At 48.2% G+C, this 27211-nt stretch overlaps 1 protein-coding gene across 2 annotated transcripts; it reads right to left on the bottom strand.

Annotated features, from left to right (window-relative positions):
* Positions 1–1924: 1924 nt before the first annotated feature.
* LIN7B (lin-7 cell polarity scaffold B) lies at positions 1925–23889 on the bottom strand. Of its 2 annotated transcripts, none has more exons than XM_028703307.2 (6): positions 22740–23889; positions 21743–21861; positions 20037–20108; positions 11347–11556; positions 9764–9927; positions 1925–7294 (listed from the first exon to the last, which is right to left on the bottom strand). In XM_028703307.2, exons 1-6 carry the CDS (start codon positions 22768–22770, stop codon positions 7273–7275), a joined length of 618 nt encoding a protein of 205 aa, XP_028559140.1. In that variant the 5' UTR covers positions 22771–23889; the 3' UTR covers positions 1925–7272. The 2 variants fall into 2 exon arrangements, with proteins under 2 accessions (XP_028559140.1, XP_028559139.1); XM_028703306.2 differs by lacking the exon at positions 22740–23889 and adding an exon at positions 22401–22663.
* Positions 23890–27211: the final 3322 nt, after the last annotated feature.

Here is a 27211-nt window from a genome sequence, read left to right as displayed (position 1 = left end):
TCCCCTCTCCCAGACTTCTGAGATTGCTCCCCAATTTTAGTTGTTGCTTATGTTAGGTGAGACAGTGCACCATTTTGTGTGTGTTTGATGTTAGCGTTTTGCTTTCTATATTGTTTCTTTTTTTATAATACTTTTTATTAAGTTTTCCATTTTAACAATCCAATCAAATCACATTAAATATTCCAAATTATACAAATACATATCATAAAGTCCAAATATTTTGCCAAATTATATCTTTCTATATTGTTTTGATGTTAAAATTTGCCTTGTGAACCTTTTTGAAGGCCAAATGACAGGATATATTTTAGCTTTATTTTTTTAATAATTAAAAAAATACATTTAACCGTTTTTCCCTAGATAAAAACCCACCGTGTTCCCAGGATCCTACCACCACCTTGGGGCGCTTCCATCATGTATGTAACCAGGATCCCATTGCTCAAACCAGATATATCAACTCAGTAATGTGGCAGGACAAAGCCGCTGGTGAAACAGAATTTGCACCTACGATGGCTAAAGCAACATCCCTATTCCAAGAGATACACGTACCATGAAAACGCTCCTTACACACACTCCTGGAACGGCCACAATCAGAATGCAGTGCCAGCAATGCACTAAAGGAGGTGGAAATACATCAGATACCCAGTAGGGGGTGCTCTGCCAGCCATAAAGCCCTAGCCACTGGCTTTATGAACCTTGACCTTGCAGACACCCATCGGCTGCCAATAAGCTATTGGGTCCAGTTTAAGGTTTTGATCTACAAAGCCTTTCAACTGGTGATCAGGTTACCTGCAGCATCACCTTCCTCATTCACTAAGATCAGCCGAGGCGGCTTCTTTTGGTTGTGCCATTTTGGAGAAAAACTTGGTAGTAATCAGACAGAGGGCCTTCTCGGTGCTGGCCCCCTCTCTGTAAGCTCAGATAGTCACAAACACTATTGATGTTTTGGCATATTCTCAGGCCTCTGCTGATATTTAGTCCCAGAGGTTTCGTTATGTCAATCTGCCCTAGCTGGATGCTGTATTTTAATATTTGCATTGCAGTTTTAATATCTTAATTTATGTCACTTAATTGTACAGTATTAGGTTTTTGTGTGAATGGTGAACGAACCAACAAACTTGACAGAAGAGTGCCTTTGGAAACCAAGTTTGCCAATATTTCATCTAGCCTGCTTTGGAATCAAGTCTTCCAACATTTCTTCTACGGCGAAGGGCGTAGTTGTGTACGATAAGCACCATAACACTACATATTATTGACAGAGAGACGAGAGGCCTTTGATGTAACAAGTGCCTTGAGTGTTGTGACACAGAACCAAGCTAGGGGTGTACTAGGGATGGGCAATATAGCGTCTAAAACTGGTTTGAAGTCCATATTGTGATATCGGTTTCATAATTGTTGACCTTGCAATATATCACAAATCATGTGTGTGCGTGTGTGCGCGCGCTACACAAAAATCACAATGTGAGGAAAACCGTGAAGCCAGCCAACGCCTCTACCTCTACATAGCTCCATCCTTACTTCAGACATTGTGATATGTCATTATATCACCATGTTTGGCAGGTGATATGTCAAAAGTGCAATTAGATAAATAGGTACCACTCCAGTGGGAAGGTAAACGCCGTTTCCGTGCATTGCCTTGGTTCGGCAGAAGCGGCTTAGTCATGCTGGCCACATGACCTGGAAGCTGTACGCCGGCTCCCTTGGCCAATAAAGCGAGATGAGCGCCGCAACCCCAGAGACGTCCGCGACTGGACCTAATGGTCATGGGTTCCCTTTACCTTTACCTATATCACAATATTGAAAACCAGGAATCGCCCAACCCTAGTGTGTACATTTGCAGAATGATTCTCCAACTGAGGTTCAAACACCCATTTTAAAGAGCAGAAAGGGGGGGTGGGGAGATGCAAAAACAGACTGTAATACGAAGTGAGGCTTCTCAAACACTGTGCTTTACTAGTTTATTGATGTATTACACTTAAATCACACTCTTCTTTTGGAACAGCTTACACAGGAGTTCCCTGGCACTCTTCCCTTACAGCGCTGATCAACCAGTGACCTGCTAGTGGTATAATCACATGACACCCATGGGGACCGGGTAGCTGGCAAAAAAGCCCACTGAAGTATGGGGTTCTGCTAAAGGAAGACAGATTTTCCTAGAGAGGGTTAATCAGCTATTAGGAGGAGCACAACACTTTTGGCTGAGCCTTTGGGCAAGACAGGGTGGGGTGGGTGGGGTTTGACTGGGCCAGGAAAAAGATATTTGCACCCCACTCTAGTCAGAGCAATGGCGAAGTGTTACATGTGCTCCCCAACAACAGTGTATTATTAGGGGGGGCATAATGCCACAAGCAAGCTATTTGGTCCCTCTAAATCAGTGGTGGCCAAACATGGCCCTCCAGCTGTTTTTGGACTACAACTCCCATCATCCGTATCTAACAGGACCAGTGGCCAGGGATGATGGGAATTGTAGTCCCAAAACAGCTGGAGGGCCAGGTTTGGCCACCACTGCTCTAAATCAAGTGTGGCAAACCTGCAGACCTCCTGATATTTGCTGGACTACAAGTCCCATTTACTATGCCAGCTAAGGCTGATGGGAACTGCGTCAAATAGCATCTGGGAAGCCACAGGTATAGCCTAGTGTTTCCCAATCTTGGGTGTCCAGCTGTTTTTGGACTACAGTTCCCATCATCCCTGACAGCTGGTCTTGCTAGCTAAGGATGATGGGAGTTGTAGTCCAAAAACAGCGGGAGACCCACATTTGGGAAACACTGGGCTCGCCGCTCTCGTTCTTGACCATGGCACGGCATCCTGGACCGTTTCAGCAATCTGAAGAGCCAACGAGTCCAAGGGAGCCTCTGAGCTTGCGTTCTCACTCATCCAGCCTCCGTGGTACATGGCAAATTGCTTTTGAAAAATGGAAGCCTGGGAGTGCCGTGAAACATGACACAGGAATCTGCTGATCAGAGATGGGAATACGGAGTTTTAAACAAACCCCAAACCAATGGACAGACTGAGCAAAGGCATGAATCCAAGGAACCCCCAACAGAGACTATGAGCATCAATAGCAAGGACCTGAAAAGTTGTATTTACCGTATTTTTCGCTCTATAAGATGCACAAGACCACAAGACGCACCTAGTTTTTGGAGGAGGAAAACAAGAAAAAATATATTCTGAATCTCAGAAGCCAGAACAGCAAGAGGGATCGCTGTGCAGTGAAAGCAGCAATCCCTCTTGCTGTTCTGGCTTCTGGGATAGCTGCGCAGCCTGCATTTGCTCCATAAGACGCACACACATTTCCCCTTACTTTTTTAGGAGGGAAAAAGTGAGTCTTATAGAGCAAAAAATACGGTATTTGCTTTTTAAGGCGCTAAAGCTTATGTTCTTTTCATGACCTCCTCTCAGAGCCAAACTAGACCTGAACTTAAAAGCCTTTTGCAATATTTTTTTTTAAATGCAAGTTAATTACAAAATCCTATCAGCATACTTAGGGGGCCGATAATTAATGGGATCAGAGCAGACGTAGAAGGGAAATTTAACCTTTTCCTCCCATTCTGCAGTCTTGAAGGAAAGCCCTCTTGAACATGGTGTAAGTTTGTTGGAGATAAGTGGGTAAAAACATCATCCTCCAAAAGCAAAGGCAGTAAGCCCACAACTTGTGCACCTTCAAGTTTTACACACGTGGGGAAAATTAAAAAGAGTGCAGGGTTCCAGGAAAAATGTTGTTGGCAATCCCAGCCACCATTGAAGCCAATGTGTTTTGACTATACGCAACTTTGGCTTTTAGACGTGATCGCCGGAACGTAACTCCTGCATAAACTGCTGGTTTACAGCCCCAATTACAGAAGATTTTCCTCCGGACTGTGACATGGGAGGAATTCGCTCTCTATGCCTGCACTAATCCCGTTAATTATCAGCACCCTCGGCCCCCACCCCTCAAAGCTGATGCAACCTGCATTTTTAAAAACCAGCACGTCAAGTCTGTCGGTTGGCCCTGAGCCCATATTCTGCGCTTACATGGGGTGGGTCCCAGTTCTGCGAAGAAGCACAACTTGAAAGGAGGGATGTTTTCGGAAAAAACTCAGTTTTTCATTTGAGCTCAGGGGAAGTACTGTACGCAGAGCACCGATCCGGAAAAAAGCAACACCGTATGCAAATAAATCTAGGCATCTACAAGGAGATTCGACACTCCTTTTGGATTATTTTATCGAATCCCAGCATCCAGGAAAATATTTCTTTTCAAATTTTTGCAATTCGACACATTTTGCCGTCGTAAATACAACCAGCTTGGACTGAACAGTGCTGGACAACTCTTAAGAGTTGCATTTTGGCATACAGGTGTGCTCTTGGGATTAAATGAAAGACTAGTTTGAACAGCCTGCTCAGCTATCTATTTCGCTGTAAATTAGGAAGTCGCCTTAAACAGGGGCAGAGGCTTTTCGTCTATCTGTTCCCAACCTGGGAGATTTATTTTATTTTGTTTGCACGCAGAGCCTATCAACATGAGGCTTTCGCTAGTGCACGCTTCATTTTCTGCGAAGAACCTGCCTCACACAAGGTCAGAGACAATTTTGTCCAGCTAGGCCTGGGTGGAGAACCTGCGACCCTCTATATCGGGCATGCAGAAACATCTCTGGGTGTTCCTGAACTACAACTCCCACCATCCACCCCTGCAGTGGCCATGCTGGCAAGGGCTGATGGGAGTTGTGGTTCGGCAACGAATGGAAGGTTTCGCCCATCCCTGGTCTAGCATAACAGTGTTGTCTATTCTGACTGGCAATGGCTCTTCCTGTGTCTCAGGTATCATCTGATCCTTTCAGCTGAAAAACACCAGGGCCTGAACCTATCCTGGAAGAGTCGCCCAGAGTGGCTGGGGCAAACCAGTCAGATGGGCAGTGGTACAAATAATAAAATTATTGTCATTATTATTAACTACTGCAGGCAAAGCATGGGCTGTACCCACTGAGCTATGGGTCTTCTTCCTAAATTGCACCCTATCAACACATGAAAGCGGCAGATTTCACACAAACCTGTGCCAACTCCCAGCCTGGGCGACCTTTTTGCACATACTGTATTTTTCCGTGCCTAAGTCTATATTTCCCCCCATTTTAAAAAAGTTTAAAATTGGGGGTCGTCTTATACACGGAATGTTGAAATTATTTCTTAATTTGGGGCTCAAAAAATTGGGGTGGTCTTATACTTGGGGACGTCTTATACACAGAAAAATACGGTAACTCTTTGGCTTGGCTTTCTGAATGTCACGGCAAGTAACAGTGGGTTTCTCTGACCCATGCCAACTAAATCAGACTGAAGCAATCAGGTGATTTCAAGTCAGCATGGGTCAGCTTAGAACCACAGGCTTTCACATTCTGATGGGGCTGGGAGCCATGATATTTTATGTAAGCATTCTCAAATCATTATTATGCAGCTAGAGCCACAAATTCTCCCCAAAATTCACCTAAACATTACTTTTTCACAAATCCTGACCAGAGATTCATTAAGTGCTCTACCTGCTGGTCAAAGAGTCAAACTGCACTGCAGCTTATTTCATTCTGATTTTTTCCCCTTTCTGCCAACACTCTGATGGAGCTGTTGCCACTGAAACTAACTGAAAGCACACCAGTGCAGGTAGATAAATAGGTACCACTGCGGCGGGAAGGTAAACGGCATTTCCGTGTGCCCTGGCTTCTGTCATGGTGTCCCGTTGCGCCAGAAGCGGTTTAGTCATGCTGGCCACATGACCCGGAAAGCTGTCTGCGGACAGGATAGTCATTTAGAGGCCTGTTAAGAGAAATCTAAAATAGAGGTCTGTTGTGATTGTTGTGGGGTAAGGGGGATTATCTTTTCTTACTTAGTATAATCTGGACAGACATTATTTACATACACGTCGTGTTATTCATAAAACTCCATAGCGTTTTGCTGTTTTTTATCTCATTAATCCTCACAGCAACTTTGCGAGGGAGGCCGTTCCAGCCCCCATTTTACAGACGGAGAACTGAGGCTGAGTGTACACAAGTTTACCCAAAGATCGCCAGTGAGCTTTGCAGCTGAAATTACTGTGATTTCCCACATCCATATCCAACCTTGTTTTGCTTTTTTATAAAAAAAATCACATTCTACTATGGGTTGCTATAGAAAAAAAAATGGTTTGACTTGGTAAAGTTGTAGCCCTAGAGCCCTGGGACAATTCTCTCACTCCAAAGCTCTTATCAGTATTAATTGGCAAGATATCCCAAGGAACTCAAGGGCACCAAACATGGGTTTTCACTGTTCTGTCCTCACAACAACCCTGTGAGGTAGGTTAGGCCGAGAGAGGGACAGGTGATATGGTCAGCCAGTTAGATTTGAACCCAGGCCCAAAGCCAGGGCTACACCACGCCTTCTCATCAGTGTTGGTGTTTCTGTGTCTAAGCCCTATATAGCCTAGGACCCTCGTACCTACGGGACCGCCTCTCCTGCGATGTCCCACAGAGGAACTTACGGTCTTCAAATAAAAACATCCTGAAGGTCCCAGGCCACAGAGAGGTTAGGCTGGCCTCAACTAGAGCCAGGGCTTTTTCGGCCATGGCCCCGATCTGGTGGAACGGTCTGTCACAAGAGACCAGGGCCCTGCGGGACTTGACATCTTTCCGCAGGGCCTGCAAGACAGAGCTGTTCCACTAGGCTGTTCCTCAAGGCGCAGCCTGACTCCCTCCTCTGGCAATCTTCACAGAACTTTAGCTTAATGGTTGCCATCAATTTGATTTTAATTAATTTTTATAATGAATTGTTTTTAGAATGTTGCACTATTTTATTGTTGTTAGCCGCCCTGAGCCCAGCTTTGGCTGGGGAGGGCGGGATATAAATAATTATGATTATTATTATTATTATTAGGGTGGGAGGCTGGCTAGAGAGGGGACCCCTCACCCCGCAATGGAAACGAAACCATCCCTAGAGGAGAGGCATTATACGTGGGAGTTTTCCATTTCCCTCTAATTTTTTATAGCCCTGTACATCATAGGCAGCAAAGAACAGGCTCTTGGGGGCTTTGCGGTACCTTCTTCAGTTTCACAAAGGGTAGGAACTCGCACAGATACACAGTCACTCACACAGAACATCTTTAAATAAGAGGATTGTGGAGAATAAATACTGTACATAGGAGCCCACCTCCTGGCAAAGAGGAGGAAGGCAGATAAATATGTCTCCTGCTATACAGATAAAACCATCGGGGAGGGTGCGGTGGGGTGGGGAAAAAAATCGCAGGCCAGCCCAAACAAACCAGATAGATAATGATGCAAATTATCCTCGGGACTCCAGAGATCTGAGGAAACAAAGAGAGACAGGAAATACCAACCGTGAGAGCAAGCAGGGAGGCAGGCAGCCACAAAAGAAGTTCTTGTTAAAACTCTGAGAAAGAACTAATTTTTTTTTTACCATATGATCATTCTAGTCACCGTATTTTTCGCTCCATAAGACGCACCTGACCATAAGACCATCCCAGGCTCTGCTCAGCACTCCCTTTCACGAGCTGTGTGGAGCGTGTGTGCGGCGCTTGCAGGCTTTTCCCCGCGGAGGGAGAAGGGCAGCCCGTCAGTACAGTGGTGCCTCGCAAGTCGAAAAGAATCCGTTCTGCGATTCTCTTCGTCTAGCAGTTTTTTCGTCTTGCGAAGCAACCTATTAGCGGCTTAGCGGTATTAGCGGTTTAGCGGCTAAGCTGCTAAAAGGCTATTAGCGGCTTAGAAAAAGGGGGAAAAGCGGGGGGGGGGGAAATCGCAAGACTAGCAAGATGTTTCGTCTTGCGAAGCAAGCCCATAGGGAAATTTGTCTTGCGAAGCAACTCAAAAACGGAAAACCCTTTCGTCTAGCGGGTTTTCCGTCTTGCGAGGCATTCGTCTTGCGGGGCACCACTGTAGCTCCTCGGGGAAAAGCCCCCAAGAGCCGCACACACGCTCCACGCGGCTCGTGAAAGGGAGCGCGGCTCTTGGGTGCTTTTCCGGGAGGTGGGGGAAGGGACCGAGGGGCTAAGTCAGAAGCTAGAACAGCAAGAGGGAGCGCTGCGCAGTGATCCCTCTCGCTGTTCTGGCTTCTGGGATAGCCGCGCAGCCTGCGTTCGCCCCATAAGACGCACACACATTCCCCCTTACTTTTCTGGAGGGGAAAAGTGCGTCTTATAGAGCGAAAAATATGGTAACTAAGAGGTAAGAGCAAGCTAGGATGTGATGATGGAAAGAGAGAGGCAGGAAGATGTGGGTGACAAGAAAACCAGATCGATTGGTTTCTGAACAAAGGCGAAATAATGAGGAGGGGGAGCTACGGAGTTTGAATCATACATAACTATTAAAAGGGTTAAAGGTCCCTGGTTAACACTGCATAGTTATGATGCTGCCTCTTTGTGTTACGGTCGGTCACCTGCTTCAGCCAATTTCTGAAGACACCTCCTCCTCGTCTCTGTCTGATCATTAAAGCCAATCATCTTCTGCATGTTATTGAGAAGCGAGGTGACAGGGAACCAGGCAGAGGGCCTTCTCGGTAGTGGCGCCCGCCCTGTCACCAGATGTCAAGAAATAAACAGCTATCTGACTTTTAGAAGACATCTGAAGGCAGCCCTGTTTAGGAAGTTTAAAATTTTGATGTTTTATCGTGTTCTTAATATTCTGTTGGGAGCCGCCCAGAGTGGCTGGGTATAAATAATAAATTATTAATATTAATATTGTTATTTTTATTATTGTCATGCTTTATTGCATTTATGTACTTTTTACTTATGTTGTCAGTACTTTGTATTGATCGTTTTATTGTATTGCTTTTGGTAATTTGGGTCTGTTTGCTTTTTTAAGTTGCTATCCACTCCCTAGATATATTTAACATAAACGACCCTAAATAAATTAATATTGAGGGTTCTGCACCCGGATTTCTCCTCTCTTCCATGCCTGCCCTTTCCCGTTGCTAACACCCAACTGTGTCATTTGCAAGACGCTCTACCAGAAGCATCAAATATTGATCTCACTCCCTCTCTCTATAGGGACACACAAATAGAATCCAGAGGGAAACATGTATTCCTTACCCCAGTTCTAGATTTGCACATGTTGATCAGATACCAGGAAGATTTCAACACTGCGATTTCAGATTTGATGCCGGCAATGAGGATAAATCAGATTCCAAATATAAACCCCAACTTCTCTCCCAAACCTAATGGCTGGACTTGTGTGACTCAGCTGACACTGTCAGCCACCTGGCTTCAAGCTACCGTACTTTTCGCTCTATAAGACGCACATTTCCCCCTCCAAAGGTTAAGGGGAAATGTATGTGCGTCTTATGGAGTGAATATAGGCTCCTTGGCTTCAGCGATAGCAACGCGAAGCCTCCGAAGCGCAGAGGGAGCGTTCCTGCCGCGCTCCAGAGGCTTCGGGTTGCCTTCACTGAAGCCTGGAGAGCGAGAGGGGTCGGTGTGCACCGGGTTCCTTTCCCTGAAGGGTAGGTGCCCCTTCAGCTAAGGCACAGCGCCCCTTCAGCTAAGCGGGAGGGGAAATGGAAGGGGCTCCGTTTCTCCTGCCGCTTCGCTGAAGGGGCACTGCGCAGAGAGGGGGAGATTTCCCCCCCCCCCTTGTTCTCCCCCTCTAAAACAAGGTGCGTCCTATGGTCGGGTGCGTCCCATAGAGCGAAAAATACGGTACACCTGTTGCCATCTCACCTCCCAGGTGCGGCAGCCCCGCCCTCTTCTGCCCCTGGCCACCCAAACTATCCCCTGGAAGAACCGCTGCTTGGAAAGCCCTGTTTCCCGGCCCGTTCTTACGAGTAGCTGTTATGCTGCTGCCGGCGCCGCGCCGTCCGCATCTTCTCAAAGCGCGCCTCCATTTCTTCGAGTACTTTGGGCGTGTAGCGCACAACCAGCTTCACGGTACCCTGGGCTGCTTTCAGGAGCTCCACCGCCCGCTCGTGTTGCTCGCCCTCCACGCTCTGCAGGAAACAAGGAAGAAAAGCAATGCCGCAAGAGAAATAAGTGCATTTCCTGATGCAAGACTCCACCTTTCACCTCTCATCATCACTGCTGAGGTCCGTGAGAAGCAGCCGTCCCTGCCTCGAATGACGTATTTACGCAAGCGGGAATAACAGCAAAACGCTGAAGTGTGAAGCCAGCCCCGTTTTCCCTCTCCTTAAATGGCTCAGGACGGCAACACCTCAAGGACTCCCTGTCTCCATAAGAACCTACCCAGACCCTGAGATCATCTTCCAAGGGCCTCCATTGTATGCTGCCTCCTCGACAGGTCCGGAGGGTGGCAACACAAAAACGGGGCCTCCTCTGCAGTGGCTCCCCATCTGTGGAATGCTCTCCCCAGGGAGGTTCGCCTGGTGCCCTCATTATACACCTTCAGGCACTAGGCGAAAACGTTCCTCTTTAACCAGGCCTTTGGCTGATTGACATCCAATGCCCTTTTAAAATGTGTTGGGGAGAGGGGATTATTGGTTTGTTTCTGCTCTTTTTATTACAGTGGTACCTCGGTTTTCGAACATAATCCATTCCGGAAGACCGTTCGACTTCTGAGGCATGTTCAAAAAGGGAAGCATTTACTTCTGGGTTTACGGCGTTTGAAAACCAAAATGTTCGTCAACGGAGATGTTCGAAAACCGAGGTACCACTATATTTCTTATTTTATTTTATTGCGATTTTATGTTGTGAACCACCCTGAGATCTATAGGTGTACAAATCTAACAAATAATAAGAAAAAAACAACAACTATCAGCTGGAGTAAACCTACAGATGAACAGCACACATGGTTTTTTGGAAACCATGTAATTATGTATTAAAGGTAAAGGTAAAGGGACCCCTGACCATTAGGTCCAGTCGTGGCCGACTCTGGGGTTGTGGTGCTCATCTCACTTTACTGGCCGAGGGAGCTGGCGTACAGCTTCCGGGTCATGTGGCCAGCATGACTAAGCCGCTTCTGGCAAACCAGAGCAGCACACGGAAACACTATTTACCTTCCCGCCGGAGCAGTAGCTATTTATCTACTTGCGCTTTAACGTGCTTTCGAACTGCTAGGTTGGCAGGAGCAGGGACCGAGCAACGGGAGCTCACCCCGTCGCGGGGATTCGAACCGCCGACCTTCTGATCGGCAAGTCCTAGGCTCTGTGGTTTAACCCACAGCGCCACCCGCCTCCCAATTTTATGTATTATGTCTATATAAAATCAACAACACGTCTGCAACCACAAACCAGCCAATCAGGATTCCGCAATTGACTGAGCATGCTCTGTATCCCCTGAGTTGTTTTGGATCTCCACCCACCCCAACTGTTTCCGCTTCCTGCAAACCCGTATCCCGCTCCCATACACCCAAAAAGAAACCTTTCGTATGGCATGCCCCCCAATATACACACCACGCCATTGACCGACAGCAACTGATCTCCTCGCTTGAGGCCGCCGTGGCGGTCAGCCACGCCCCCTGGGATGATGCGGGAGATGTAGATGGGAGAATTCTGCTCCTTTCCCCCCATGATGTTGAAGCCCAGGCCTTCGTCCGTCTTGGGCAGTTCCACCACCCGTGGGTGCGCGTGGCCTTCGCTCGCTGCGAAAGCAGCCACCGTCGCCTGGATGTGGGGAGGAAGCAGAGAAGAGTCTGCACCAGTATTTAGGACTGTTTCGAAGACGTCTTTAAAAGTCAGTGAAGAAGAAGAAGAAGAGTTTGGGTTTGATATCCCGCCTTTCACTCCCTTTAAGGAGTCTCAAAGCGGCTAACGTTCAAGTATTGGAAGACACAAGAACTACCCACGCTGGAAGAATGGCAGACGAAGGTGATTGACTATATGGGACTGGCGGAGATGACTGGCAGAATCCGTGACCAGGGGAAGGAGACAGTGGAAGAAGACTGGAAGAGATTCAAGATATATCTTAAAAATTGTTGTAAAATTGAGAAATGTTAAGATGTCAGGGGAATGGGACAAAGAATTGCAGCTGTAATTAATAAGTTAAGGAAGAAATTAAAAGAATTGATTCGACTAATTAGTTAATTGGAGGAGTTGCTGAAGAAATTTAAAACAAGGATGCAGAAAAGGGGAGGTATGGGGAAGTCCAGGAAATAAGGTCTAAGAAAATGGGAGCATGAAATTATACATGTTTATATGTTTGTTTGTTTGTTTGTGTATGGTGTATTGTTTGTTGTTATTTTGTGTGTGGATAACCAATAAAAATTTATTTTTAAAAAAACAACAAAGCGGCTAACGTTCTCCTTTCCCTTCCTCCCCCAGAAGAAACACTCTGTGAGGTGAGTGGGGCTGAGAGACTTCAAAGAAGTGTGACTGGCCCAAGGTCACCCAGCAGCTGCATGTGGAGGAGCGGAGACGCGAACCCGGTTCCCCAGATTACGAGACTACCGCTCTTAACCACTACACCACACTGGCTCTTAACCACTACACCACAGCGGCAACACCCTTCCCCTCGTGCCCCAATTCCCTCGGGTTTTCATTTCCGACTCATCCCTCATCATCTCTCTTTGAAGGTGACTACAACTAATCCAGAATGCGGCAGCTAGAGTGGTGACTGGGAGCGGCCGCCGGGACCACATAACACCGGTCCTGAGAGATCTGCATTGGCTCCCAGTACGTTTCCGAGCACAATTCAAAGTGTTGGTGCTGACCTTTAAAGCCCTAAACGGCCTTGGTCCTGTATACCTGAAGGAGCATCTCCTCCCCCATCGTTCAGCCCAGACACTGAGATCCAGCTCCGAGGGCCTTCTGGTGGTTCCTGTTGGGAAACTGCCAGGGAGATATTGTCCATCATGGCCCCAAGCCGGCTGTCGGACGTCCATCGATCTCCCGTAGCCAGGCAGATCCAGCAGTTAGCGACACGAAGCCTCAGAAATAGATTGCCACATTCCAGGCTTGTGCACACTGTTCTTTATCAGCAGAAACCACAGCCAGAAAGCTTGCACCGCAGAAGAGAGCATAATTTACAGACTTTATTCAGCGTTGAACAGAACAAAGGAAAAACATGACCGTTCTGAGTCAGTGACTCCGACCGACTGAAATCGAAAGGAAACAGCAAACATAAACATCCTCAACAGGAAATACACAGACTCTGTGACTCACAAGCCTGCTCTCTCTTAAGGTGGAACGGAAATATCCTAACATCCTCCCCCTTTCCGTGTAACCTGTAGTACCTGTGGTTCACCCAATTGCAACCTCTGTGTGTAAACCTTAAGTTGTTCTTTGTTAACAACCTTAGACAACAGATCAGCAGGAATTTCATTTCCTGCCATGTAGGACACCCGAATCAGTCCTTTCTGAATACACTCTCTTGCACGATGTAGCTTAATCTGCAAGTACTTGGTTCTTTGCTTGCAACTCTCAGAGTTCAGCAAAGCCAAACACGATCTATTGTCTTGATACACTTGTATAGGACATTTCACAGAAACCCCGATGTCCTTAAACAGTTGCATCAACCATTCACAATCCATGAGTGAAAATGACAGAGCATTGAGTTCTGCTTCACAGGAACTTAGGCTCACTGTTGTTTGCTTCTTGCACAACCAGTCAAACAGGCAGTGGTTGTACATGTAGCATACTCCAGAAGTGCTTGTACCATCTGTGGTGTCACTTCCAAAACTTGCATCTGCAAAGATTTCAAGACCTCCAGTCTTCTGACTGGTGAACCTCAGCCTGTAGTGCATAGTCCCTTTCAAATAGCGGGCTATGCGCTTCAGAGCTTTCCAATCCTGAACCGTAGGATTGTTGGCATGTCTGCTAAGCAGATTACAGCTTACAGCTATGTCAGGTCTTGAACATCTGGCAATGAAATTCAGCTTGCCTAGAATGCATCTGTACAGCGTTGTGTCAGAAAACGCTTCAGCAGTACTGTCTACCTGGTAACCTGTCACCATCGGTGTGTCTGCTGGGTTTGCATCAACCAAATTCAACCTGGTTAATACATCAGCAATTTTCTGTGTTTGGTGTACCAGAAAATTACCTGCTTGGTCCTTCTCCACCTGCAGAGAAAGATAGTTGGATACCTCACCAAGATCCTTCATGTCAAAGTGCTCCTTCAGCTGAGCTAGGGTGCTTTGATAGAAAGCCTGATTCTTCCAAAACATCAGAAGATCATCAACAAAACATAAACAATACAGTTTGTTTTGCCCCTCCTCCTTGACAAACACACATGGATCAGCTTTGCCCTGGTGAAAACCTAGAGAAAGCAACGTTTCAGTGAGTTTTGTGTTCCAACACCTAGCACTCTGCTTGAGACCATATAAGGATTTCCGCAGTTTACAGACCATTCTCTTCTGTATCTGCATCCCGTCAGGTGGAAGCATAAACAGCTCCTCGTTCAAAATCCCGTACAAAAAAGCTGTATTAATGTCATGATGGGAAACATGCAGTTTCTCCTCCGCAGCGATTTTGAGCATCAGCCGAATGCTCTCATATTTGACGGTGGGTGAGTAGGTCTCGTGGTAATCCTGTCCTGGTACCTGTGAAAAACCTCTGGCAACCAATCTGGCTTTGTGTCTGACTACCTTGCCATTCTGGTCTGTCTTGGCCTTGAAGACCCATTTGCTGCCAACCAGTCTCATACCTGGGACTACCGGTACCAGCTCCCAAGTTTGGTTCCTGTTCAAGGAATCAACTTCAGCCTTCATGGCATTAAGCCAAGGCTCAGCATCTTTAGAGGTTAACTCCTGAACCTCTTTGAAGCTTGAAGGTTCCCACACCTTCTCTGAGCTACTAAGAACAGCAGTTGCTGTCTTAGCAAACTCATCAGCATATCTCTTAGGAGGTCTGCCTTTGGTCGCCCTTTCAGACCTACGTACTAGACGCAAGTCTTCTGGACTCATCTCCTCTTTCTTAGGAGAAAAATGACCAATGGTGAACAGTGGTTCTTCCAGTTCATTGTCAGACGCATCAGATGGTCTGACTGAGGCCTTTGCACTCTTGTAGTCTGCTGTGTCATCACTCTCACTGACATCAGCAGCAGCGCCGCCCACTGAACTGGAATCCGAACTCTGATCATCATCATCATCATCATCATCATCCTCATCATCATCATCCTCAGCAGCTTCCTCAGCTTTAGCTGCTCGCTTGACATCACCTTCATCCTCCTCTGGGTAACTCTGGAAAATTCCCACATTTTCCCCCCACTTAGGATTGTACTCAACACTCCTTGTGAACTTTATGGATTTAGAGTCAGTCATCCATACCCTGTATGCACCTTTTTCGTACCCCATGAACAAACCATGTGCCCCACGCTTCCCAAGCTTGTTGGTTTGTGGGGTGCATACCCACATGTCAGAACCAAAAATTCTCATGTGTTTGGTGTTGGGTTTCTTGCCAAACATCTTCTCATAGGGGGTACAACCAATGGGTGATGACAATCTGCGATTAACGGAGTAAACCAGATTCCCCAAAGCCTCCCCCCAAAACTTATCAGGGAGATTGGCATCATGCAACAAGGTTTTCATTCCTTGCAGCAATGTCTGATTTGCTCTCTCCGCAAGCCCATTCATCCATGGCGATCTGGGGGTTGACATGTCATGCTGGATTCCCTTCTCAGTCAGGAAAGCTTCAAACTGCTGAGAAGTGAATTCCCCGCCCCGATCGGTAAACAGACAGGAAATACGTTTACCGTGAGCATTCTCCAACCAAGCACAGAATGCCTTAAACTTCGGAAACGCTTGCGATTTCTGTTCGAGCAAAAACACATGAATGTACCTAGAAAAAGAATCAATTAGAACCATGAAGAACCTTGCTCCTCCTAAAGAGGGCGTAAGTGGCCCAACCAGGTCTGCGTGCACTAGCTGGTAGGGCTTGGAAGCCTGCCTGCTAGACTCTTTGCCTTTTGGAGCAACCTTCACCTTGTTCTCTGCACAAGATACACATTTCATATGAAATTTACAGGGTTTGATGTTCAAACCCTCAACCACCTCTGGCATCTTGGCCAGTGCCTTCCAAGAGAGGTGACCAAACCTTCGATGCGCTTCATGAATGCAACCTGCATGAAGAACTTTGTTAGTTTGTGCAACACAACAAGAATCAGCATTAGATACAACAGCAGTGTCCTCATAAGTTATATGGAACAAACCATCCATAAACTTTGCATGCAAATAGTCCTCTTTGCCTTTACTGATGACACAGACGCTCCTCTTGAAGGAAATCTGAAAACCACGTCCAGTAAGCTGCGGGACGCTCAACAAATTGCTTGCAGCTCCAGGAACATACAGAACATTACTGATGGTTGTATGCAAACTTGCAAGTTTCACAGTCCCTTCTCCTGCAATTTGCAACGTCCTTCCATCAGCCAGGTGGATCTCACCTTCCTGAGGCTTGAAGGAGATAAACAGGTGGCGATCCTTCGAAATATGGCGGCTGGCACCTGAATCGATAATAAACCTGCCTTTGGCTGTTGGAGCAGTCTTTACAGCAAGCAAACCCTTGTTTTCCACTGACTTGGGCTTTTGCAGCTTGCCCCCCTGCTGCTCCTGGCCAGCAGACGTGCCTTTAGCCTTTGGTGAAGCTGTGCCAGCAGACATAGCCTTGTCTTCCACTGGCGTGGGCTTTTGCAGCTTGCCCCCCTGCTTCTGGTCAGCAGACGTGCCTTTAGCCTTTGGTGAAGCAGTGCCAGCTAACAAAGCCTTGTTTTCCACTGGCGCGGTCTCTTCACCCCCCTTCTGCTTCGGGCCATCTGCAGACGCCTGTTTACCTTTGCCTTTCCGGCCTCTGCAAAGGCGATGACCTTGGTTCTCACGAGAAACAGAGCTCTCAGCTGCCGACTCCTTGGCTCCCTCTGGAGGCTGGAATGCTGCCTGGGATGACATCACAGTCTGCTCCCCCTGCAGCTTGCAACCGGTGCCCTCAGCATCCCTGCATTCACTCGCATTCTGGGAAACAGCCAGGACCTCCGATGCAGTCAAACTCTGGGCTGGGACGACTGACTTGTGAGCTTTCATCAAAGCATACCACATTCCACGTGCAGTGGTGTTGCCAGCCAGCGTCTTAATTTCCTCAAGAGATACGGATAAGACTATTACGTCTATCGCCTTCGAATCATCGGCTTTCCATCTCTCTGTCAGAGGAACTGGGGGGGCCTCAGACACAGTGTGCCACACCCTAAACTGACGCAGCAAACTCTCACACCATTTTGCCCAGGTTTCATAATTCTGCCCATGTAACTTAAGGCATTCAGCATTCACCTCAGAAGCTTGGAAAAACTCCATTCCAGCTTTTTGCTTCAGCCGTGAGTCTTTTTTGCCTTCAAAAACTCCTTATCGTGGCAGCTCATTAATCACGATGCCTTTTGGCTCGGCTCCCAGGCCAATTAAGCCTTGCCGGAGTTCAAAGGCTCCGTCCGAGGTAAAACAGAAAAGCCCCCCTTTCTTTCGCTTTTCCCACTTCATACCTCTCAAACGCAGTCTGTTGCAGCTTTACTCTCCTGTAGGTGCTGTGAATCTGGGCCCGAAACCTTGTTGTTGGGAAACTGCCAGGGAGATATTGTCCATCATGGCCCCAAGCCGGCTGTCGGACGTCCATCGATCTCCCGTAGCCAGGCAGATCCAGCAGTTAGCGACACGAAGCCTCAGAAATAGATTGCCACATTCCAGGCTTGTGCACACTGTTCTTTATCAGCAGAAACCACAGCCAGAAAGCTTGCACCGCAGAAGAGAGCATAATTTACAGACTTTATTCAGCGTTGAACAGAACAAAGGAAAAACATGACCGTTCTGAGTCAGTGACTCCGACCGACTGAAATCGAAAGGAAACAGCAAACATAAACATCCTCAACAGGAAATACACAGACTCTGTGACTCACAAGCCTGCTCTCTCTTAAGGTGGAACGGAAATATCCTAACATCTCCCTCATTGCGAGAAGTGAGATTACAGGGAACCAGACAGAGGGCCTTCTTGGTAGTGGCACCCGCCCTGTGGAACGCCCTCCCATCAGATGTCAAGGAAATAACCAGCTATCTTATCTTTAAAAGACATCTGAAGGCAGCCCTGTTTAGGGAAGTTTTTAATATTTAATGCTGTATTGTTTTTAACGCTCAACTGGGAGCCGCCCAGAGTGGCTGGGAAAACTCAGCCAGATGGGCGGGGTATAAATAAATTATTATTATCATATCATATCATATCATATCATCATGTATATGCTGGCTATCTAACTGGGTTCCCCCAGCCACTGTCAAATTACTCAAATTAACCTATGTGCATATTTCTACCCAGGGTTCTGCATACTCCATGCTAAGCATTAGTAAATAAATTCAGTGCCAAGATAAACTGAATTTTACAACCCCATATAAATTATGCGAATTGCTCAGCTGCCATGTCATCACTTATGTTGTAAGACTTATTCTTTCTTTCCTTTTTCAAGTTACTGGGGTAGGCGCTGCACAGGGCCCTGAAGCCTCACTTCCAATAACTGGAAAATGTATTAGTCCCCAAACTTTCAAGCACATATTTGGGGCTATAAGGACTAGAAACTTGGTTTTTTTAAAAAAGAAATGAAAGCAGAGAATCTCAGAAATTAGATTTTGAAACTACAGTAACATTCTGTGTCCCCCCTCCGCCACCTACAAAACTGTGACACACATACAGTCTTGTATTCCCCATCCCTTCCTCCTCCCTCCTCCTCCTCTTTTCCTTTCGTGCCATGCCTTTTAGACTGTAAACTTGCACACACAGGGACAACCTACTTTCCTATTGCTTTTACTCATCTTATGCAAGCCGCTTTAGAACACTACCAAGCAGAAGAGCACAGGCAGACCACTTTACAAACAGCCCATTTCTAGCGATTTTCACATCATATTTTAAATACAGATATTAGTTCTAAGGAAGCTCCATTCAGTTGACCACCCTGTTTCCAGCACAGGGCATTAGGTGCCTCAGGGAAGCCAAAAGCAAGGCAAAACAGCCCATTCCTGCTGTTGTTCCCAGCAAACTGGTACCCTGAGAGGTATACGGCCTCCAGACCCAAAGGGTGCATATAGCCATTATGACTAATAGCCACTGAAAGTCTCTTTGCTTCCCGAGTTGGTCTAATCCCCTTCTAAAGCTATTTAATCAGGGCCGGACTAAGCTGTTTTTGCTGCTTGATGGCATCTTGCCCTCATCCCGGCCCCACGTCAAGGTGCTTGCAGCCAAAGGCCGGTCAAGTTATTTTGACACCTGACGCACAAAAATCCCATGGGTACCTCTCCCTGGGTGTACAACCATCGCTTAGTAAATAATAGTTTTTAAAAGCCCAGCAAAACTAAATATCAGGTTGTTGTCCTTTCATGACATTGAAAGTGAGCTGTCTGAGGCATCTACCTCACTCTGTCTAATGAAAGGGCTGGCCCACAGCCTTTTAAGCAGTGTTAGAAACTCAGCTATATAAGTTAGGCACCAAATGGCTCCTTAAACCAGGGTCACAGTCGCCAAAACGGAATGCTTAGATGATTTGGGGGCCAGACAGCTCGGAAGCAGTATTTTTCAATACGACTTTGTGGTTGGTTCCTGAAATTCATTCCGATTGTGCAGATAAAATATAACGGATTGCATTCTACAGGATGTGCTGCTAGTGTGTGAAAACAGCCAAGATCCAAGGTTCACCAGGCAGGCATCTCCAGATGGTGGAGACGTCAGGCATCATCCTGGCACCTGGGAAAGTCAGATGCAAAACGTGGCTGGCTAATTTCGAACATTGCTTTTAAGCTATCTAGCACAATTGCAGCAAATTCAGTAAGCTGAACGAAATATGAATTCAAGAGAACTAACAACTTCAGACCAAGCGTTGCACAAGAATTCTAAGGAACAGAATGATTTTTAAAAAATAGTCCAGTTTCGAAACCTGCAGTTGAAACCAATGCCATTTTGAAACCACTGGTTAAAATCAGTGCAGCTTTGAAAGGTTCAGCCAGCCACCTCTGTTCAAAATGGCATCTGGCTGGATCCAAAAATAGACCAAAATCATACTCTTTGATCATGCAAAATTTGGTTAAAATGCTTTAAGAGGAATCCCAACAAGCGGGCAAACAACTTCCCAAAATACGTAGCAGGTGGTGGGAACCTACACAACTGGAAGCAAAGCAACAGGTTTCTTCTCATACCTTAGCCGTGGCATGCGCCCGAATTTCAGCACTCCCCGTGATATCCAGTGTGTCGTACAACTGCTCATAGACCTGTCCAGAAAAGAGACAATAAAAAGGGGGGTGTCAGGGAGATTTGTGCGCCGAGTCTGGAGTTGACACCACTTGGAACACAGATGCAAAGGAGGATACTTGAAAGAAGCATCCACTGTGGAATGGGAATATGGGATGGACAGAACAGGAGATAAGAGGGCATGGAAGCAAGACGGGGGGCGGGGAGAGCAGGTAGAACATCTCCTTTCATGGTGCTATGCTTCTATAATTCAGTTCTCGGTACCTCTGCATAGACATGAGAAATACCCCAGTCTGAATCCCTAGCGAGCTGCTGTCTGCCAGTGTAAACAAGACAGTGGATGCTTAGGTTGCAAACGTGATCCGTGCAGGATGCATGTTCGCAACCCGCGTCTGCGCATGCGAGGGTTGTGATTCGGCGCTTCTGTGCATAGTGCAATTTAGCACTTCTACGCATGTGCGACTGCTGAAACCTGGAAGTAACCTGTTCCAGTACTTCTGGGTTCGCAGTGGTCCGAAACCTGAAAAAACGCAACCTGAAGCGTCTGTAACCTGAGGTATGACTGTAATGCTCTAGATGGGACCTATGGTCTGAGTAAATATATACGGCTGCTTCCCTTCTTCCTAATACAGTGGTACCTCGGGTTACAGACGCTTCAGGTTACAGACTATGCTAACCCAGAAATAGTACCTTGAGTTAAGAACTTTGCTTCAGGATGAGAACAGAAATTGCGCGTCAGCAGCGGGAGGCCCCATTAGCTAAAGTGGTACCTCAGGTTAAGAACAGTTTCAGGTTAAGAACGGACCTCCGGAATGAGTTAAGTTCTTAACCCAAGGTACCACTGTATTGACTTTGAGGGGATACAGAAGGGATTAGGAGTGTTTAAAGGAGAGTCCAGACAGAGGCCACTTCAGACATTTTCCTGCGTGAGGCAGCAAGTGGTATGAAAGGCGCACAGTGCACCAAGGCCCATCAAGTTATTTCGCCACCTGAGGCAGAAAAATCCCACAAGCACCTCTCCCCTTTGCCTAACATTAAAAGCGCAGATAATAATACAGCTAAGTAACTAATGATTTGAAGCTCTTTTTAGGAAACCTCAAATCAGCTCTCTGAGGCGAGCACCTAACAGTAGGGCCGCCTTGGTTCAGAGGCGGAGTTAGGGAGTGTAAGTGGCTTGCCTGCCCTGAGTGCCGAGCTGAGAGGGCGCTGCAAGAAATCATAAAAATCATGGAGTTGGGAGGGACCCTAAGGACTATCTAGTCCAACCCCCTGAAATGCAGCTGTCCCATCCGGGCGTTAGGATCACAGTGCTCTAACCAACTGAGCTATCCAGGCACCAGCATGATGCAGAGCGGAAAGCAAGAGGCTAGATGCACCAGATTTTGGCGTTGTGCTGAAATTTGAAAGCCCCAAGTCTGCCACTGCCTGATTGCAAACATAGGACAAAGGTCGGGGTGACAGGGGAGTGACAAGAGGCCAGATGCCTGTGTGACACAGGTGCAACTGGCAGTGACAGGTGGGGGAAGTGGGTGACGAACTGGTGTAGAGGAAGAAGGCCAGGCAAGGAGAGGAGGCGAGGGGAGAGACGAAAGTAAAAATGAAGAAAAGGAGAAGCGTCTGCCAAGGAAGGACCCAGGAAGAGTCGCTCGCTCACCTCCCTGATGGCCGAGCAGAATTTGCTCTGCAACACCCTCTGAAGGGCTTGGAGTTTCTGAGGCGGCACCTCCCCGCTGCGCTGCAGCCGCTCCAGCAGTTCAACCGCCCGCGCCACATCTGAGGAGAGGGAGAAGAGACGGCGGGGTTGTCAGCGGAGAGGGAGGAAGCCCCGGGCCGCCTCGGGCGACGCGCCTCAGCCGCCCCGGCGAACATCGCCTGGCGCTTCCCTTGCGCTCTCGCCGCGCGTAAAGGAGAGCGCGCGAAAGCGAAGATCCGGGCGAGCTGCGAGGAAGCGGCGCCGATCTCCTCCTCAGCAGCCATGCCGAGCAAGGGAGGGAGGGAGGGAGAGAGGAAGGACCCACCCGCCACCTCCATCTTTCCGCGGGATCTCGCCTTCCCGCGCGCGCCCCGGCGATGCTCTCTTCCCTCCCCGCCATCCCCCTGGGACGCAGCGAGGGCGCACGGCTCTTGCTCGCTTTGGTGCATCGGAGCTGGCGGATCCATCCGCCCCGATCCTCCTCCTCCTCCTCCCTCCATATACGCGGGGATCTCCCCCTTCCAGCCACCCGCGGATCTCTCCCACTCCAGGCGCAGGAGATGCCCACCCCTCTCCAAGACCATGTCTCCCCTCCTTCTCCACCGCCGGCGCAGCTTACCCCTCTCCAGCCCCAGAGGCTCGGCCAGCGCTGCCATCTTCGCTCTTGCGAAGCCCCACCGCCGCCTCTCGCACGTCAACGCGCGGAGAGCGGCGAGGGGAGGGAAGAGGGCTTTGCAACCTGATACGCCGCAGCCCTGCCCGCTGGGCTGCTGGTGCGCGTGTCTGCCGCGGCACGTGCGGAGGGCGCCCGGCCCCCTCCCGTGCACCGCTTAGGCCCGGCGGCCAGGAGATGCGCCCGGGCCGCGCCGCACAAACGCCCGAGCGAAGCAGCCCGAGGAGGAGCCATCATCCTGCGCGCGCCTCTCCACGGATCCCCCCCCCCCTTTCCCCTACGTACCGCGTCCGACCCGCAGCCGGTGGGGCACCATGGTGGACTGGCCAGGCGAGATCCTTGGTCGTCGTTGCAGCAGCAGCGCGAGGCGACGAGGGAGATCCGCTCACCGCTGCATCCCCTTCCACGCGTGCTCCCACCCGTGCAGGATGCGCAGCGACTTCCTTTTCTCCACCCCCACCCCGCGAGAGTGTCTTACGCGGATGTTAGCATCGTTATTAAAGCGCATCGCAGGTGAATCAGCGCTTTGAACTTGCCACTTCTAGGCGCCTTTGAAGAATCGGACGCAACCCAACCTCCTTGCAGAAGTCCCGTGCCTTACGCACACGTTTATTACAGGTTTGGAAAGCCATGAACAGGAAAATATCTTTGTTAATGTTTCAGGCCTCCTTTCCAGAAGCTCGCGCCCAGAGCGAAGTGGAAAACGGCGGTCCAGTCAGCAGGTGACTCACTGTGTCGTTTCCCCCCCCTTTAATTCATCCAGCTGGTCTCAAGTATTTTTTATAGTAGGCGATTGTGTAATGAAAAGCTAAAGGCGAACACCTGACAAACATGTTAAATTTGCACAAACTATCTGGAGCATAAAAATTATACACGCTGGATTTCAATAGGATATATGGGAAGGTAGATGGCATCCATTGCAGAATTCAGGATGCAAGAGCCATTTCTCTTCCCCACTGAATCATGCAGATCCAACGGGTTGAACTGCTATCACTATCTATTGCACAAGATGGATGTGAAGATCAAATGGAGGCGGCAATCATGTTTACCAGAATTAGCTCCCTGGATAATTTTTATTTAACAAAATTTTCTGCTCGATTGTAAGAAAACCATTTACCCACAGTGCCTCCATCTTGCCAGGGTTCAAGTTCAGCTTATTTTCACTCCTTCATCCCATCAGTGCATCCAGGTACTGACTGGTCCAGGGCCTGCAAGGCCTTCTGATGTAGATGTTATGGAGAAACAGGGCTGAGTGGAAGAGATTGTGAAGAGCGCTAAAAGGACCTCTCCAAACTGGGGGAATGGGCAGTAGCATGACAAATGCAATTCAATGTGACATAAGGCAATTCATGTCACATAAACATTCGTGGGGTGACTGACCAGGAACGAGACCTTGGATAGCTTGATGAAGATGTTGATCCATTGGGGTGGCAGCTGTGAATAAGCTAATTCCACATCAGGAATCATTAGGACAGGAATTGAAAAATAAAACTGCTGATATTAAAGAAAGCTATGGTGTGGCATTTGGAATACAGTGTACAGTTCTGGTCATCTCACAATATTGTAGAGCTGGAGGTGGTCCAGAAAAGAGCAACCAAAATGATCAGGGGTGGAGCAGTTCCCTTATGAGGGAAAGTCGCAGTGTTTGGAGAGGTAAGAAGTGACATGATTGAGATTTACAAATTCATGCATGGCATGGAGGAAGTGTAGAGTGAAGTTTTTCTTCCTCTCTGCTGTGGCCATCCAATGCAGCTGAATGTTTTAAAGATTATGGGCAGACAAAAGAAAGTACTTCTCTGCGCAGTGCAGTTAAACTGTGGAACTCACTGCAGCAGGAGGCAGCGATGGCCAACTTGGAAGAGCATTAAATACAGTGGTGCCCCGCAAGACGAATGCCTCGCAAGACGGAAAACCCGCTAGACGAAAGGGTTTTCCGTTTTTGTGTTGCTTCGCAAGACAAATTTCCCTATGGGCTTGCTTCGCAAGACAAAACGTCTTGCTAGTCTTGCGATTTTTTTTCCGCTCCCCCCCCTTTTTCTAAGTCGCTAATAGCCTTTTAGCAGCTAAGCCGCTAAGCCTTTAATAGCCGCTAAGCCACTAAACCGCTAATAGCACTAATCCGCTAATGGGCTTGCTTCGCAAGACGAAAAAACCGCTAGACGAAGAGAATCGCGGAACGGATACTTTTCGTCTTGCAAGGCACCACTGTAAACTTACGTTGGCTATGCTCTGCCTCCAGAAGCAGTATCCTTGAATTATCAGTTGCTGGAAATAATACTAATGCCCCACATTTCTGGCTGGGTTTCTCCAGGCACTGAGGTGGCTTCCAGAAGCTTGTGCTTGGGTTCTGTTTGTGGGTTTCCCACAGGCATCTGGGTGGCTACTGTGAGAACTGACCCAACATCCTTGCAGAGAAATTGCCACTACTAGTCCAAACCTTCGGAGGTAAAGACTCCATCAAGGGTGTGCCCTTCCAAACCTTCGAATGTTGGACCAGTGACAATTTGAGACAGCCCCATGGTTGTCATGTGACCATGAGGTCCTAAACTGGCCCAGCAGCAGCATCCACGTAGATACTGAAGTCATAGAATCATAGAGTTGGAAGAGACCACAAGGGCCATCGAGTCCAACCCCCTGCCAAGCAGGAAACACCATCAGAGCACTCCTGGCATATGGTTGTCAAGCCTCTGCTTAAAGACCTCCAAAGAAGGAGACTCCACCACACTCCTTGGCAGCAAATTCCACTGTCGAACAGCTCTTACTTGTCAGGAAGTTCTTCCTAATGTTTAGGTGGAATCTTCTTTCTTGTAGTTTGGATCCATTGCTCCGTGTCCGCTTCTCTGGAGCAGCAGAAAACAACCTTTCTCCCTCCTCTATATGACATCCCTTTATATATTTGAACATGGCTATCATATCACCCCTTAACCTCCTCTTCTCCAGGCTAAACATGCCCAGCTCCCTTAGCCGTTCCTCATAAGGCATCATTTCCAGGCCTTTGACCATTTTGGTTGCCCTCCTCTGGACACGTTCCAGTTTGTCAGTGTCCTTCTTGAACCGTGGTGCCCAGAACTGGACACAGTACTCCAGGTGAGGTCTGACCAGAGCAGAATACAGTGGCACTCATCCAGGACTATTGTCCTATGAGCCCCTTAACACCATGTCAGAGACTACCTCTGCCAGCTTGGTTAGGGATGCCACTGGGCAATAGGGTGACCAGTAGACCAGCAGCACCCCCATTTTGTCTTTCGAGCCCACCACCAGATGCAGACCTCTAAGACCACCCCAAGAGGTATTCTGGTAAAGGAGATGGTGCTTCTATGGTAGCCAACACACACGACCCAGTCCAGACTGGTATTGTATTGAGTACCCAGATGGGCACAGCTGAGTCAGGTCACTGGCACCCAGTGCACCCCCTTCATCCGCAATTAAGTCATGGAGGAGCATGGTCCTATTGTGACATTCATTTATAAGACCACCAAACCAGAGGAGCCAGTAACCTCTGAAGGAGTAGGAAGGCTGCAACAGGGGGCCATCTCCGTCCCAGATGGTGGTCAACCCTCCCACTCCAACTATACCTTCCCTGGCCCACCACCACTGAAACTGGGGCATCTTCTCAACTCCCTGCTATCTGCCGACCCAGATACAACTTAGTGCCATCATTAAGTGTCACCTACACAGCTGGCAGATTAGACCACAGGCCAAGTAGAAAGTGCACGGCACACTCCTCTTTGCCTCAATCAAGGGGAACCTGACAAACAAAAATCCCCTTCCTCCAGGCTATCACCATGTCATGGGCCTGTCTGCTGCAATGCTTGACCTACAATTCCCTATCTTGACTGACGGGTGCGTGCCCCTTTACCTCCCCAAAGGCAGCAACCCCACCACAGTCAGCTCTGCCAGACGTGTCAAGTCTGCTGCTACAGTAAGTCAGGCTCTGGACCACCCCCATGCCTTAGCTCAGGGGTCTGCAACCCGCGGCTCCGGAGCCGCATGTGGCTCTTTTACATCTTTGCCGCGGCTCCGGGGCGGATACTAGTGAGGGGAGGAGGCGCAATGTGCGCCCCGACACTCCTCACTGTGGCGGGCGCTGTACTGGCTGTGACGTCACATGGGGGGGGTGCGTTAGTCACGCACCGTCCCGACGTCACCTTCCCGCCCGCTGTCAGATCGTGGCTCCGGAGATATATTTGTTTTAAATGTCGCAATGGTTTTGCGGCTCCCAGTTGTTGTTTTTTCTTCGGAAACGGGTCCAAGTGGCTCTTTTTGTCTTAAAGGTTGCAGACCCCTGCCTTAACTGATAGGCAGTCAGTCAACATTCATAGAAGCACCATTGCAATCAGCACCCACTTTAAGCTGCAAGCAGGTATCTAACAGGACAAACCGATGCAAGGGTGAGTAGATCAGGCAGGGGCATGGAAGTTCCAAACAGCCCCTCCCTGCGTAGTCCCCCTGCAGATCTGCTCTCATGAGATACAATTTTTTTTTAAAATGAAAAATGATAATATACACAGTGGTACCTCAGGTTACATACGCTTCAGGTTACACACTCCGCTAACCCAGAAATAGTGTTTCAGGTTAAGAACTTTGCTTCAGGATAAGAACAGAAATCGGGCTCCGGCGGCGCAGCAGCAGCAGCAGCAGGAGGCCCCATTAGCTAAAGTGGTGCTTCAGGTTAAGAACAGTTTCAGGTTAAGTACGGACCTCCGGAACAAATTAAGTACTTAACCCGAGGTACCACTGTATATATATTAGTCTGC

This window comes from Podarcis muralis, chromosome 13 (genome assembly GCF_964188315.1).
Source record: "Podarcis muralis chromosome 13, rPodMur119.hap1.1, whole genome shotgun sequence".
In the NCBI taxonomy this organism is placed as follows: Eukaryota; Metazoa; Chordata; class Lepidosauria; order Squamata; family Lacertidae; genus Podarcis; species Podarcis muralis.
This window is presented reverse-complemented; position numbering and strand designations above follow the sequence as displayed.